General features: G+C 37.3%; 4 protein-coding genes across 8 annotated transcripts; 2 read left to right on the forward strand and 2 right to left on the reverse strand.

Moving 5' to 3' along the window:
• Positions 1-33: 33 nt before the first annotated feature.
• LOC117780224 (RNA-binding protein 39) lies at positions 34-5,909 on the reverse strand. The gene is given in 6 exon segments (XM_034616666.1): positions 34-1,106; positions 1,167-1,405; positions 1,408-1,751; positions 2,534-2,932; positions 3,322-3,470; positions 5,650-5,909. Coding segments are annotated over 6 exon segments (1,824 nt in total). The 5' UTR covers positions 5,704-5,909; the 3' UTR covers positions 34-467.
• A 699-nt stretch (positions 5,910-6,608) lies between these two features.
• Positions 6,609-8,323, forward strand: LOC117780703 (ras-related protein Rab-30). Of its 3 annotated transcripts, none has more exons than XM_034617331.1 (2): positions 6,609-7,049; positions 7,111-8,323. In XM_034617331.1, exon 2 carries the CDS (start codon positions 7,137-7,139, stop codon positions 7,812-7,814), a length of 678 nt encoding a protein of 225 aa, XP_034473222.1. In that variant the 5' UTR covers positions 6,609-7,049; positions 7,111-7,136; the 3' UTR covers positions 7,815-8,323. The 3 variants fall into 3 exon arrangements, with proteins under 3 accessions (XP_034473222.1, XP_034473221.1, XP_034473223.1); XM_034617330.1 differs by having other exon boundaries at positions 6,609-6,908; positions 7,107-8,323; XM_034617332.1 differs by having other exon boundaries at positions 6,609-6,906.
• A 610-nt stretch (positions 8,324-8,933) lies between these two features.
• Positions 8,934-13,180, reverse strand: LOC117780702 (guanine nucleotide-binding protein subunit alpha homolog). The gene is made up of 6 exons (XM_034617329.1): positions 12,218-13,180; positions 10,868-11,006; positions 10,596-10,801; positions 9,808-9,939; positions 9,605-9,744; positions 8,934-9,544 (listed from the first exon to the last, which is right to left on the reverse strand). Exons 1-6 carry the CDS (start codon positions 12,620-12,622, stop codon positions 9,184-9,186), a joined length of 1,383 nt encoding a protein of 460 aa, XP_034473220.1. The 5' UTR covers positions 12,623-13,180; the 3' UTR covers positions 8,934-9,183.
• Positions 13,181-13,333: 153 nt separating this feature from the next.
• Positions 13,334-15,421, forward strand: LOC117782285. Of its 3 annotated transcripts, none has more exons than XM_034619357.1 (4): positions 13,334-13,500; positions 13,809-14,300; positions 14,443-14,615; positions 14,785-14,849. In XM_034619357.1, exons 1-4 carry the CDS (start codon positions 13,419-13,421, stop codon positions 14,824-14,826), a joined length of 789 nt encoding a protein of 262 aa, XP_034475248.1. In that variant the 5' UTR covers positions 13,334-13,418; the 3' UTR covers positions 14,827-14,849. The 3 variants fall into 3 exon arrangements, with proteins under 3 accessions (XP_034475248.1, XP_034475249.1, XP_034475247.1); XM_034619356.1 differs by having other exon boundaries at positions 13,340-13,500; positions 14,443-14,665; positions 14,785-15,421; XM_034619358.1 differs by lacking the exon at positions 14,443-14,615 and having other exon boundaries at positions 13,337-13,500.
• Positions 15,422-15,574: the final 153 nt, after the last annotated feature.

Genomic DNA, 15,574 nt, shown 5'->3' on the forward strand with positions numbered 1-15,574 from the left:
GTTGAATCCGATTTTTATTTTGATTTTATGTTCTTTGTTGCTGTCTACAAAATGTTTTTATTTTGTTTGTTTACATAGCATTATACATTTGTAAGTATGTAGCGCTGTCTAAATTATGCTTTTAAAAAAATGGAAAATTTAAAAGTGATAAGTTAATTATTTCTACACATAAGTAGTTCAGAATTGAAATCCAAATCGAAATTTTTGGCGTGTTAGGAATGCCTAATTATATATGATGCATATTATTAAGATATATATTTAATTATACTTGTATTTTTCATGTGTCCCATTTTTCTTTCAGATTGCGAATCAATACACAAAATTGGCAAAAGTCTTTCAAAAAATTCAAAAATTCTGACAAAATTTGTTTAACGAATAATAACAATATATTGTGTTGTAGTCGTAGCTGCTGCTCCTTCGGCGGCTACTTTAGCAATTCTATCGCTTGCCTCACCCCATATCATATTTTAATCATCAGTATTTTTGCGTGTCGATGCAATCAAATCGACGGCGCTGATTGTATCCGGAAACATGGAGTGATAGTTGATCAATGGCACGTATGCCGCCGTAATAACGCGTCCGGCAAACCATCGTCCATGCAGTGAATTCACCGCCAACACCGCTGTGGTTGTGCTCGGACATTTGACATAGACAGTGCCCGTGGGTGAAACGGTGTCCACGTGTATGTGCAATACACCTCCGTGCTTGTCGCATTCCTCCAACACATCGTCGCGTACCTCCGTATCCCATGTTGGATTTGTCTCAGTGCGCGGATCAAACATGTTGGACAGTATAAAACACTGTGTGGCTATAGATGGTGTTTGCTGTTGTTGTTGTACAGGCGCTGGCTGTGGTGCCGTCGCCAGCAATGCATTGGCTGCTGCTTGTGGCACTGCCAAGCCGGCTCCCTCGGCCAGCTTAAACATGAGCTGTAGTCGTCCCGTGGCGCCAAGATCAATGCCGCTGCGGTCCATTTCATCAGTGTCCAATGAGCTGGTGTTCATATCCAGGCGCTCTGTTACATTACCCACCTTCATGGGACGGCCGGCCAGCTCAAATCCGTTCAGTTGCTCCAAAGCCTTCTTGGCATCGTCAGCATTATGATACTAAATGGGGAAAAAGATTTATTAACATTGTTGCGATACCATTATTATTCATAATTCTACCGTAATAAATCCATAGCCTTTGGAGCGTCCCGTCTCCGTATCCATTATCAGTTGAATGACATCAATCTTGCCAAACGGCTCGAAAATGCCACGCAGCATGTCCTCGGTGATGTTAAAGTGCAGCGATCCAACGTATAACCGCATGGGTCCGGTGTGGGCTTTAGGTTGGAACGGAGGTGGCGCACTCTGTAGTCGATTCTTTTCCGCCTGGGTATGCTGCACCATTATGGGCACCCCAGCAGCCGCTGGCCGGACAATCCCAGTGCCAACGCCACTGACTCTGGATCTTCGAATTCAATATACGCAATGCCCTTGAAGCGTTTTGTCTTATTGCATGTTATCAAGCGTACATCACGCACCTTGCCAACGCTGGAGAAGAACTCTTCCAGATCACGGGCACGCACACGTTGTGATAGCTGTATGCAGAACACGGTGCGTGCATCGCGTTCCTCAGGACTGAGCTCGGTGGGTGGTGTGCGATCCCCAACGCCATTCGGTGGCGATCTGCCACCGGGACCACCACCACCGCCACCACGCCCGCGCCCACTGTGTGGCCTTGGGGAGTAGCTCGTGCGACGGCGACTGCTGCAAAGAGAGAGAAGCAAAGATAACATGATTACGGCTTACTAACTAAAGCTGGAAATAAAACAGATACAAATATCTGTATATCGGTAAAAGGCTCTATTTCGGGTTTGTCCGTTCGGTTCCGGTATCAGTACCGATACGTACCGGTACAAAAAAAAAACAATTTCGAAAAATGTTCAAATTTTTATGTTTTCGATAAAAAAAAGTTGATTAAAGATTTAAAATATTCAATATTCAAAATTCCATAGGGAATTATTGCTTTCTAATCGAAACCAAAATTTTTTTTAACGAAATTAATAAAATTTGAATTCAGAATTAAGTTGGAGGTCAACATATGATGAAAATTACATATTTCTTGAAGATCTGTTTAGTTTTGACAAAGTTATGAATGTTTTAAAGTGGGTTGACCTAGCAACTTTACAAGTCCAAATTTATTTCAAATTTGTCATGATTTTTTTACAGGAAAATGAAAGATTGCACAATCAAATTTAAAATGTTATTTTATACTAATTACGATTTAAACACTTGATTAAAAGTCAAAACTTGAGATCTAAAAATTTTTAATTTTCATAATTTGATAAGGAGAAGTCTTTGATTTAAAATCGAAATCCGGATTGATGAATACATTTTGTTTTTTTTTTTTTAACGATATTAATCAAACTGGAATGCAGGATGAATTAAGAGAATCGTTTCAGTTTTGACAAAGTTATGATAGTTGAAAGTTGGTCAAACAATCGACCCAGCAATTTTTAAAGTCCTCGTACAAATTCCTTTCAACTTACTTTCTGTCTTTGGAGCGTGAGTGACTGCGCCGACGTTCTCGAATCGGACTCATCCGTTTGCGCTGCTGCTGATCCCGAGAGCGACTGCGCCGGCGTCTATCACGAGAGCGGCTGCGCTTGCGTTCAGCATCGCGCTGCATTGTCTTGCTGCTGCCACGACGCTCACGAGAGCGTCGTTCGCTGCGTCCACTGCCGCTGACCCGCTTCTCATCGCTGGGACGCTCATCGCGTGAACGGCTGCTGCGTTTACCATCACGATAACGATGATCACGCTGCTCACGATCACGATCGCGATCTCTATCCTTGTCGCGATAACTGCTGCGTTCACTCACGCGCTCTTTCTCGCGTTCCCGATCCTTGGAGCGTCTGTGTTTGGCATCACGCGATCCACTGCGACTGCTACAAAATTGAAAGAAAATATGAAAGGTTAACAAAATATAAATAAAATTTTAATGTTATTCTTCTGCGTTTAAATTATAATTATTATTTTCTGCGTCTTTCACATATACACATTTATTTTGAAAGAAAGATTTATAATTAAGTAAATATTTAAGATACTGTAAAGTACTTAAATGATAATATTCACATGAATTATACAAATCTAATCTATTTTATTTGCATGGTTAAATAAATTTACATTTATGTAAAAACGCAGAAGAATGTACATATTATAATTTATATTATATATTATATTATAAATTATGGAAATTTATTTGTCTTAGTAAAGATTCTTAATTTGACAATATTTTTGTTTGTTTTTTTTTAATTAAAAAATTAATCCAACTTACCGTGAGCGATGACTGCGTTTTTTATTGCCATTCGAGGAGCGTGTGCCGTTCTCAATGTAGCGCTCATCCTCATCGTTGTCATCGTGTCCAGCGCTCTCGCTGTCGCCGCTTCGTCTGCGTCCCCGTCCAGCGCTGCCCGCACTGACGTTCTACAGATAGGGTTTTTTTTTTTTGGTATTTGGTTGGTTGGGTGGACATGGATGGGTGGAAGTCGCAAGCAATAATGTACATACATAGAATTGGATATTTTCATTTGTTCATGTTTTCATGTGAGGGACACATAGAGAGACACACACACATACACATAACGTTTGGTTCGTTGTTGATCCCACGTTACGGTTGATGTTGTTGTTGTATTTTCATTTTACAATTTTTTGAGGTATTTTTTGTATTTGTTTTGTTTATTTTGTTTTGAATAAGAGAAAGCAAATCAAAGTAAATTAGTTAAATTTTTTGGTATCTGCAAGTATATAAAATAGAAATGCTTAAGTCAACAATGATCATTTTACAGATCATTGCCAATTTATAGCAATAGAATAGTAATAGTGATACATATATGTATTTAATAATAACAAGAACAAATAAAAATCAGCATCATTAAGTCGGCAATCAGCTTATCGCTAAATTGTACAGATATATGTATATATATATATATATATATACCTATATAATAATAGACATATACCTATAATGTATACTGATACTGGTAGGCAGTAATACACACACATAAGTAGATCACGTCGAAATTTCTCCATACATATGCAAATTGGATTCGATATTTGGGTATTAGCGCTGGCTAGTGGTTGGTTGGGTTGGTTGGTTTGGTTGGCTGGTTGATTTGGCTGCTCTTATTTGACTAAAGACACTTGGCCAACACACATCGCAGGCGCTCTCTCGTCTATATGTACATATATAGATATATAAGTTAAGATATGTGAAGTGAAATAATTCAAGTTTTTTTGGCTTATTACTTTTTTGTTTTGTTTGTTTGCTTTTGAATTTGATAATTGATAGTATATATATTTGTTTGTTTTGGGCATTTCAGACTCGACTCCTGAAAGAGCAGTGAAGTGGACTTGTGAGACTTTCTTTCTTTCATTCTTGTCTGTCTGTGAGTGAGAGTAGTAGTAGTGCTGCCCCAGACAATAGGTAGAGTTTATCTGAAATTTAGTGCACGTTCAGTTTTCATTGATTTTCAACAGTTAAAAACAAAATTCATTAAAAAAAAAACAGAAACAAATCATACAGAAAACAAATGCCTAGATATGTTTTGGTTATTATTTTCTTTTTTTTTTTTGTTCGCAGTTTCTGGCACATTCAAAACTTACCAAATGGTCTCCAGCTTTTTGTTTTTAGAATGACCAAAACAATCACTAGCAACAATATTGAGCTTATACGATTTCTGCAAAGACATTTCACCCTTAAGAATTATTCTCGCTTTTTGTTTTTGTTTTTTATTTCATTTTTGGTAGTGTGATATTTTTTTTATTTGCACATTGATTTTGTTTATTTTTTATTTTTAGAGAGAGATAGACAGAAAAGGAGAGCAACCAACTCAGGTGTTAATTTGTATTCAAAAATTTGTTGAAACCCACTTGTCACAAAATATGTAGATATTGTCGAATTAATCAAGAAATTAAAGTTACAATAATATCACAATTTATCCAGGTATTAAATCGTAATCAAAGTTGAATTGAATTTGACAAGATAATATAATATTGGATCTATATGTCTAGCTGTACTTTAAAGATAAGATAAACTAAAACGACCAAATAAAAAGCCAGTGTAGAAAGTACCCCATTTATAAATAATGGTAACATTTGCTTTAATGTGATGCCGTTTAATGTGCAAGCGAGTAAATATCGGTGTCAATATCAGTCAGAAGTTAAATAATATAAAGTTACCACATGAGGTGGGGGAGAATTATTATCACCTGCCGACAACAGTAGCAACTTGATGCGGCGCCCTAAGCTTGTCAGTTTTCGATTGCATATCAAGAATTTAGGTTAAAAATCGATTTAAAACAACCACTTAAGTATGCAGTGTCCATAAGTCACACACGTACATATATACACGGATATGCATATACACACAAAGGTGTAGAATGAATACACGTGTGTGTGTGTGCCAGACGGCTCAAAACATACATATTTACATACATACGTACATACGGACGTATCGTACGGCGCGATTGTAGGTGTCTATTTAGAAAGAGTATACAAACATTCATAAAATATACGTTTGTCATATATTGATAACACATTTGGTACAAACCATTGCTTAATTTATTTGCTATATTTAGCAATTGCAACCAATTGATCCACTTACGTTTTTTTGGTACGGCGCCTCCAGCATTGCTTCGACATCAAAGTCCTCGGCCATGTTGAAATTTTTGGACGGGAAAAAACGCCCTTGCTCGGTGTCTAGCACGTTTGAAGAAACCAAAAATGTTGTTGGTATGCACAGCGCAATTCGAAGAATCACTTACGAACTTGCTTTTCAATTATTTTGTATGTTAAATACAAGTTTTCCCAATTTTTACTAAATTTTTCACAGCGTGGCTGACTATGTTGTGTTGATGTAGGGATGATAATGAAAAATCATCGATTATCGCTGTGCTATCGATACATTTCCACATGGGTGCAAATACGCACATATCGGCAGCAAATGAGTTTTTAACCCGCAAATTAGTTAAATCAAAATTTCTATATAAACCTATACTAAACTGTCTTAACTATTTAAAAAGTTTGAGTAATATATGTAAATATCAAATAGTAAAAGCCGTAATATATATACCCCTTATACAAAAAAAAAAAAAAAGTATTAGCCCTGGCTCTGCCAGATAGTTCTTAGTTTTTTTTAGCGGGGAAAAGTTTAAAACAGTGGGCAGCAGGAACTTTGGCTTTTAAAAAAGAAATCCAAATGAATAATAAATTTGCATATTTAATAATAATACAAGTTTTTACAAACCACGGTTTACATTTATTTGTGCACATTGTATAACATAAACTCAACACGCTCAAAGATTAGTCTAATCTTCTGATCAGGTCTGGGATTAAAACCCCATCTTGAAGCACTATACAAAATATTTTGAGTTCACATTATAATGACAAACTTCAAGACGATTTTGGATGTTAATGAAAACTTATATTTAATTAAAAAAAATACTTCCAAGATTATTGTGATGCAAATTTAGCCTTTTTCAACTTTCAACCCAACAAAAACAGCTTTATTTTTCCTATAACGAGCTGGCAGCCCTGGTTGTTACAGTAATCGATTTGTTTATATTTACATATACGCAGCGAAATTTTAGCAAAGCAATAGTAAAGTGGCGTTGCGCCTAAATACTGGATGTTTTAAGGGTTTTGGAACTCGTTTAAACCCGGTGCCTGTTTGATTGAATGGCGCTGTGCAATACAAATAGCAATACAAGTATCAACAAACGCTGCTGGCAGTTTTAGTTGTTGAGTCATCATCAAGCAAGTCAATAAACACAAGCAGAGAAGAGTTTGCAGCAGCTTTGGAGACGACGGCAACCGTTAGACCGCAGACGTAGGTTGCGTGTACCCAGCGCCACAGCTACAGGTGAGAGATAGTTGCGTTAAATGAAAAGTGGCGTAAGCTGCGTCTATGGGTGAAACTCAAACTGCTAAGCAAAGCAATAGTTAAACCATCCCCCATTACGAACGTTACCGTTTACACATAAACGTTACGCGTCGTTGACTAAGGTGTGTCTAAATTGGCTAAACTATGTATACTCATATCTCATTCGCTCATATATATTCGCAGGCAAAAGGTTCCCTGTGTCACTTCAAATGGAGGACTACAAATTCCTATTTAAAATTGTGCTCGTGGGCAATGCTGGTGTTGGCAAAACATGTCTGGTGCGACGCTTCACTCAGGGCCTATTTCCACCTGGACAAGGTGCTACCATTGGTGTGGATTTCATGATAAAGACCGTCGAGGTGGAAGGTGAGAAAATAAAGCTGCAAATTTGGGACACTGCTGGCCAGGAACGTTTCCGTTCCATCACACAAAGTTACTATAGATCAGCGCACGCGCTGATACTTGTATACGATATAAGCTGCCAACCTACGTTTGATTGTTTACCTGACTGGCTGCGGGAAATTCAGGAGTATGCCAATTCAAAGGTGCTCAAAATACTGGTGGGCAACAAGACAGATCGCGATGATCGTGAGATTCCCACCCAAATAGGCGAGGAGTTTGCTAAGCAACATGACATGTACTTCCTGGAAACATCCGCCAAAGAGGCGGAGAACGTCGAGCGTCTCTTCTATGAGATTGCTGCCGAGCTAATCGGACAAGCGCGCAGTAAGGATAGCAGCAGTGCTGCAGCTGCTGCCGCACAGCGTCAATCCGAAGGCAGCAGTTCAATTGGCCTGGGCAGCCTGAGTGCCAAAGCAGCCCAAAGCAATTGCTGTGGAGGATCAAACAGCTCTGGCAGCGGCAACAACTCTAGTCAAGCCGGTTGAACTATTATTTCACACAAGTAGGACATTTGGAAGCTGGCAGCTAAAATGGAACTTATTGACTATGGATGCTAAATATTTGTGTTAAAAACTCCTTTGGATGTAGTAGACTTAGTACGCCTGATTTTCTTAGTATTAACTGTTGAAACAGATTTTGATCTGAATTGTGAGCATCACAATTTATGCTTTAATTTAATATCTCTACAAGGCAATGCACATTATGTTATTATTCTAAGAGTATTATTGTATATTTTATACATTTTGTTCTCTTTTTTATACATATTTATATATTATCACTTACAAATACGTATTTATTTTAATTTCCCCGTTAATAATTTATGTATATTTTTTTAATTATACATTGGCGTACTTGCAATAGTATATAAGAGACGATTTTATGACATTCCAAAAATTAAACACGTAGTTCAATATGAGATATACAAATGCCGCAAGCAAAATGATAACATCACTTTGTAATTAAATAGAACCAAATAAAATTTTAATTGTGAATATATAATAAAGTGGAATTTTTGAAATTTTATCTGTTTTTAGCAAAGTTTTGGGAACGGCGGATCCTGGAATAGAGTTGATATACGGTCAGCTAAAACCCAACGAATATTTTCAATAATAACTCATTTTGTATTATCAAATTTTTGTTTAATTTATTAAATATTGGTGTTTTCTATTTTTAATTGGTACATTTGTCGTTTTGTAGACCTTTCTCTATGAGAAAATCTCTTGCTTAGTAATAAGCTCTCTTTCTATCTCAATTGTATAAACTACAGTATATTTGTATATGTGTAAATATTAGACTTTCGGCTCTACATATACAAAAGTAGAGTATAAATATGTGTATATATAAATATATAGATGTATGTATGTGCACGGTATATATCCTTGTAAAACGTCATAGTAGCAAAAAGGCATAAGGATATTGAGTAAAAAAAAAATGTATATATATATACATAGCAATATATGTAGCTGCAATAATTGAGTTAGTTAGTTGATTTGGGTAGCATTAATAAAGTCTATTAGCAGGCCACATACGAACACATACACAATGAAATATATACATTTATGCATAAATAAAATACATAATATTACATGTAAATGCTAAAAATAATATAATAATTTCATTTAATACAAGCTTTTATGAATAATTAAACCATTTTAAAAAGTTAACAACAATTTGGGTCGGCCCTTTACAAAATTCTTCAACATTCCTGACAGCCTGGCACTTTTGTTTTTATTTTTTTGTTCTATATATGGTATATATTTTTGTATGTATGTATGGTAGACAGTTTTGCCAGAGCTGGCGCGAGATTCGTGGATATGATTTTGATGGCCCGTAATGGGGGTGATCAGGTGACGACTACTGCAGCATTAATGCATTTAAATTACGCTGCAATATCGTGTCCTTCACCGAATTGAACACCACATTGATGTTGCGCGTGTCTATGGCAGTAGTAAAGTGATGATAGATCCGACTTGTGCTTGTGCTGCGACGCACACTCATAAACATTTGCAGCATAAAGTTTTGGACGTCTAAAAGTGAGTGCGGATTGCCATTGAATTGTGGATAGTACCAGCGTATATCAGTCTCTGGATTGCGTACTTTTTGTTCCAGCAAATCGGTTTTGTTCAAAAATAATATTATTGAAATGCCTTTAAACGTATTATTGTTCACAATGGTATCGAATATATTCTTTGACTCTTCCAGGCGATTGGTTTTCCTAAAATAAATTTAAGCAATTAAATTCTAATTCCCTGTCTTTATCTTATTAAACACTCACCTGTCTTCTGCGAGCACCTGATCGAACTCGGAGCTAGACACTAGGAATATAATCGATGTGACAGAGGTATCAAAGCATTTGGTCCACTTTTGTCGCTGCGTACGTTGTCCGCCCACATCGACAAACACAAATGGAATGTTCTGCAACAAATATGCAAATGCCTTTAAAAAAAATTGGCTTAAAAGAAGGTAATTGCAGCTTACCTGTACTTTGACACAAAACTCGTAGACACCTTTGGTTGCTTTGCGACAATGCAGTATATCTTTGTGTGTGGGCACATAATCCGGTTTCGCCAGTCGCTCAATTTCGTCAAGAAAATAGCTGACCGAATCGCTCTGCAAATTGTGCAATAGAAACAAATAATTTGAGCATGTTATTGGACCTAATACATGACTACAAAAGCTACTTTCAGTTAGATAGATTTTTCAAATATTAAATAGCATTTTCACAGACTTTTTGATGGGAAAAGGATAAGTTGAAGCACTAAATTTAAATATATATCCTGTCTAGCAAATGTTTTAAGAAAATTAAATATTCACATATTTGATTTTTACTTTTGAAAATAGCTATACTCCATAGATCTCATTTTTGAAATTTTTCTAGCAACCATTATTATCATTACTATAATTAAATGCTAATGAGAAATCTGAAACATTCATTTTGGCAAAACAATTACTGCCTTACTAAATTTTAACAATGAATTTTAAGCTCCAACTTCATAAAAAAATATTGCATACATTTAGGCGCTCATGTAGAAACTTAAAACAACCATAAGTACTCTATTATTTATCCAATCTTAATAATATTAAGCTGTAAGATTGATATTATGTATGCCGAATTTGCTTGTCCTAGCTTTAATAGTTTCTTGGGACCAGTTGTTTATACAGATAGGCAGACGGACAGTGTTATATCGGAAAGAGCTAATGCGGAACAATAATATACCCTTCTTCTCTACTGGCAATGTTTTCATTGCGATTAATCTACTGCTTACAATTTGAAATTCGCGTCGTCGCTCGTAGGCGCGCCTTATGCCACGATCCTGCCACAGGCGCCGTATTAACGGCGCATATTCTACAAATCTAGCTGCCTCTATTGCATTGCATTCCAATGATTTGGCGTCGTTGGCATCCTGTTCGCGTCCATTGCTGCCCCAAGAGATGTCCAACTTTTCGCGCGCATCGAGGAGGACCTGCATACCTGTCATTACAAAAATAAAATATTAGTTAATTAAAGTTCTTTAAAAATATCTTATTTATCTCTCACCTCTTATAACATTTTGGTATATCACATGTTGGTACTCGCGCAGCAGCTCGGGATCAAAATTGACGCCGTGGATGATGCGCATCTGTTTGAGGAAGGTGGATTTGCCAGACTCGCCAGCCCCCAGGAGCAGCAGCTTAACCTATATAGAGAGAATTAATTTATTCAGTTACTTTATTTAACAAAATTATTTACAGCTTAAAATCAGATTTTAAATTAGAATTGTTTTAATAATAATTTTTGTAAACACAACAAAACATACAAATAATGCAGCATTTAATTTAAATAAATTGTCTTATCAGAGTGTAAGCTACGTTTTTTTTTCAGCATAAACCAATTCTTTAGAGTTTAAAATAAAACTAGAAAATATGACTTTGCTCAATTTTTGAACAATTATTTAAGAACGTCAAAATAAAAGGTTCTTTTCGGCAAAGATAAACTATTTTATTTCAGTAGTGTTATCAGTTATAGTTTTTTAGCAATATATAAAATATTTAGTGTTCAAAATAAATTGTAAAATAAGATTTTAAAGAAAGACTATCTCTAAGATTTGCAATTTGTAGCTATGATATATGTAGTTAGATTTTAGCCAAATAGAGGAAAACACAGAACAAAACAATCGGATCAATATTCAGCTACAAAGTTTAGAATTTTTTATATTGGAAAAAGAGGATCATAAAATCTAATTTAAATAATGTGCGAAATTGAAACCTTGACCGATAAAAAAAGACAACAACAAACAACAAAAACAAATGCTGCAGCACGAAAATGTTGTTAATTGAATGCCTTTTGTGTGAATAAGACTCTTTTTTGTAATGATTGCCTAAATGATGCAACAATAAAACCCAGAGTCAGAGCCAAGCCCAAGCAAACTACAAAAACAACAGCAACAATATCAGCAAGAGAAAAGTGAAAATTCGTCTGACGTTTTATTTGTTTGCCTGGGCGGCCCATGCGGGCCATACAACCGGATGAATGTTGTATATACAGTGGCTGCCAGCATATTTGACCCAATACTCTTAAATATTTGCAAATTTTAAATGAATTTATCTTTAAATGATAAAAAGATATGAATAAAATAGAAGTGCTGATTTTTAAACTAATATTTACATTCAAACATAATAATTTTTTATTGAACTTTGTGAATATCTATGGTATCTGAATTAAGCAATCACATCAAAACGACTAAAAATCTAGTAGATCAAATAAGCTGTGAGCCACTGTATGTACAAAATATTTATTTGTGCGTGAATAAATGTATGTGTGCATGTGTGAGTCCAAGTAAATTAATGTTAATTATTTAATTAAACGGAATGCGCAAGATTGTGAATATGTTATGTGTGGATGATTTACCTGCCGTCGAAACGTATGCTTCTCCTTTTCCAGAAACCTATCAATCTCTTTGGATTTGTAGCGTTGCTCCAGCTCCTCGGGCGTGCTGCGCAATCGTACCAAATAGGTGAGAAAGTTGCCGCAACATCGCATGCAGGCAAATCGCGAGGTTTGCAATCGGCTGCCCTGTCGTCGGAGTCGTTCGGCACCATCGGATATGAGGCCGGATGGACCACCACCACTACCAGCAGCAGCAGATGACGATCCTCGGCCAGGCAGCACATTTCTCGTTCCCGACTGCTGGTGATCCTCCATCAGATGTGTGAGCGTTCCAGTGCGTGTATCGTTATTGCTGTTGTTGTTGCTGCTGCTACTGCCAATACCAACACCACTGTGTGCTAACGTGGTCAATGTAATTCTGGACATGGTTGCGACTTCGACTGCGACGACAGCCAACGCCTGACGTGCGCACTTTCTACACAAACACACACACACACACACACGCGCGCACAGTTAAACACAGACACGCACACAGACGCGCGCGCTCTGTATGTTAAGTTGTTGATGTTGCTGTTGTTGCTACAGTTCCTTTCGTTGTTGTTGTTGTTGTGCTTTGCTTTCCGATTATGCGATGTTATTGTTCTTGTTGCACAGACGCTAAATTTAGCCTGATCGCGGGGTTTATTGTTTTGGTCGTTGTTTGGTTGTCGTATCTGCAGCCAAATCACATCTTGACCACAAAAGCAGCGCCTCGCTCTCCCTCAGTATCTTCTTTCTCTTCGCGAGCATTGCACATCATTGCACACACTTTCACACTCCCTCTTCACTACGACATTTGCGTTTCGGGATGGTGACAAATTTATTAACTCGTTTTGTTTTTTGTTATTACGCGTCGCCTTCGTTTTCTCGCATTGGCAAATTTTGTAAATAAATTCGCATTTTCACTCCCAAATGACACGACAGGGTTGTATTCACGATAATAAGGTATCGATACTATTGTTATTTCAATATTTATATCGATAGTTAGTTTTGGAAGTAACGAGTAACGAGAGCAACCCTGTGCTTGAAACCAGCTGTTTTTTGTGCTCCTCACCAACACACACATACACAGACACAACAGGTTTAGGGCGAGTGCCGCTGCTGTTTATACATTTTTTTGCTTTGTCGCCGTGAAGTTGACATTCTCTGTTATTAATCAAAGCCGCAAACATATACAGCAAATATGATTATCAATACGAGCAAAGCGTATCTGCTGCGTGCCGCGCGTCAACCAGTCGGTGTGCAGTACATAAAAAAGTATACAGGTATAGTTTAGTTAACATTCCTGATAATCTTAGAGGTCATAAAGTTTATATTAATTGAAGGCCCTTTAATGGTTAATTCACAGTTGTTGTGATTGGCCAGCAGATAATAGAGTAGTGAACGCAAACGTAGTTTAAATTCAATTTGCGCGCTTTAAGCATTTTTGTCAATTATAAATATGTACATAGTTTTTATATGGTATATTTGTATATAATGTATGCAAATTGGACTCTGTTCAACTGCGCAATACTTTTCCATATTATGTATTATGTGTTAATGCGTTTGGTTGTATACATATTTTTATTTTTAGCTATTCAACCATTTCACACAAGCGCCAATACTCTCAATAACGCATTGCCGGACCCCACCCCCGCCCTTCCCATACCCCATAATGTGGATGCCGCAGAGTCAACGCGATTTTCCCCTCAACGCTCAAGGGACATGTCGGACAATATCATGGTGATGTCACATGCACCCATCTCGATGATTGACATCACCACCGATAACAGCTTGAGTGCGTCGCAGGGTGCGAACTTTGTACAGGATTTGCATGTGCAGTCGTACGATTGCTTCGGTGCCGTTAGCCTCAATGCGGTGATGCAGAGCAATGTGCCCACTCCGTTTGGTGGCATGCACAAGTTCTCGCATCTGAACATGCCCGGCGGACAGTGGTCGCAGGAGTACAAGTTCACATCGCAGAATATGCACAGCTCGCATTATCGTGCCTTGCGAGACAACACACGGGCCGATTGGGTGACCTATGATCAGAATGCCACGGTCCTGGGCAACCACAATGGCCAAGGTGAGAGATGGCAGCTGTTTTGTCTAAAACTGACACTTGTTGCCCCTGTTTAAGCAATCTGTAACCTGTTGCATGTAGTTGGCGCATGCGTTTCGTCTAACACGCATTTCCATATCATAAACGCACTGCTCACATTCCGCAGGCTCCCGACGTTGCTACAGCACCCAAGCAACTCCGCCACCGAAGGCATCCGAAACAGCAGCTTCAACTACTCCCGTTTCCGCAGAGACAGCTTCTCAACCCGAGCAATTGAGCAAGAAGGAGCAACTGAAAAGAGCCTTTAAGGACTATGGTGCCACTATTGTCGCATTCCATGTAGGTATCTCTCTGATATCTTTAGGTGGCTTCTACATGCTCATCTCCAGGTAGGATAACTAACTGATCATCCGATCATCTGCCTGCAATTCTAACAATATAATCACTATTAAAACATTTTAGTTGTATATTAATCTAATTTCCATAAATTTTTTATATCTATTTGCAGCGGAGTAAACATGGTGCCTCTTCTGGAATTCCTTGGCATTGAGTCGAGTGCCATTGTGGAAAAAATAGCTGTGGGCAGCACCTTTGTCACGGCCTATGCCGTCCACAAAGTATTTGCACCGGTTCGCATTAGCATTACACTCGGTTCGACGCCTTTCATTGTGCGCTTTCTGCGTTCCAAGGGATTCATGAAACCAAAAAATAAGAGCATATAATGCCAAACTCGAAAGCATATATTATTACGATTTTATGTAACGCGATTACGCGATAAATACACGACATTTTAATAGCTAAGCTATGCATGCAATTTACGTTTATTATCCTATTTTTTAACTTTTATCTATACTTGTATACTTCTCGAACATATATTTATCAAGCATATATTTATTCTGTACCAGTTTCACTTCATAATTAATTAAATTGATTCCCAAAGAATGCAAATTATAAGCATAGAGTTGGAGATATTTGGTATACTATATATATATGATGGGAGGACATCGAGCTTAAAAGCAAAGAGACATTAAATTAAATTTAAAAGATACTGTCAGCACTTTTATTTTCTTAGTGTTGATGCTTTTAGTCAGGGATCGTAACGATTAAATAAAATTACTCATCGGCTTATAGAAAGAAACTTTTAACATGGATTAAGAATCCCGTGAGCAAATTCTTTTTATTAATATAGGATAATTGGAATATAATATACGGGAACTCAAATTTAAAATGTTGCTGATCTGTGTCGTATAGTCCCTGAATTCAATAGAATCTACCAGAAGAATGCTAAAAGCAATAAT

This window comes from Drosophila innubila (assembly GCF_004354385.1).
Source record: "Drosophila innubila isolate TH190305 chromosome 2L unlocalized genomic scaffold, UK_Dinn_1.0 4_B_2L, whole genome shotgun sequence".
Taxonomy (NCBI): Eukaryota; Metazoa; Arthropoda; class Insecta; order Diptera; family Drosophilidae; genus Drosophila; species Drosophila innubila.

Bases quoted from the DNA above. Each gene is read 5' to 3' on its own strand.
- LOC117780703 (XM_034617331.1), top strand. From the start codon at position 7,137: ATGGAGGACTACAAATTCCTATTTAAAATTGTGCTCGTGGGCAATGCT.
- LOC117780702 (XM_034617329.1), bottom strand. From the start codon at position 12,622: ATGTCCAGAATTACATTGACCACGTTAGCACACAGTGGTGTTGGTATT. The intron at 11,007-12,217 runs GTAAATCATCCA...CTCTCTATATAG, and splicing joins AGCATACGTTTCGACGGCAG to GTTAAGCTGCTGCTCCTGGG. The intron at 9,940-10,595 runs GTAAGCAGTAGA...CACAATTTGCAG, and splicing joins GACGACGCGAATTTCAAATT to AGCGATTCGGTCAGCTATTT.
- LOC117782285 (XM_034619356.1), top strand. From the start codon at position 13,419: ATGATTATCAATACGAGCAAAGCGTATCTGCTGCGTGCCGCGCGTCAA. The intron at 13,501-13,808 runs GTATAGTTTAGT...TTTTATTTTTAG, and splicing joins GTACATAAAAAAGTATACAG to CTATTCAACCATTTCACACA. The intron at 14,301-14,442 runs GTGAGAGATGGC...CACATTCCGCAG, and splicing joins GGGCAACCACAATGGCCAAG to GCTCCCGACGTTGCTACAGC.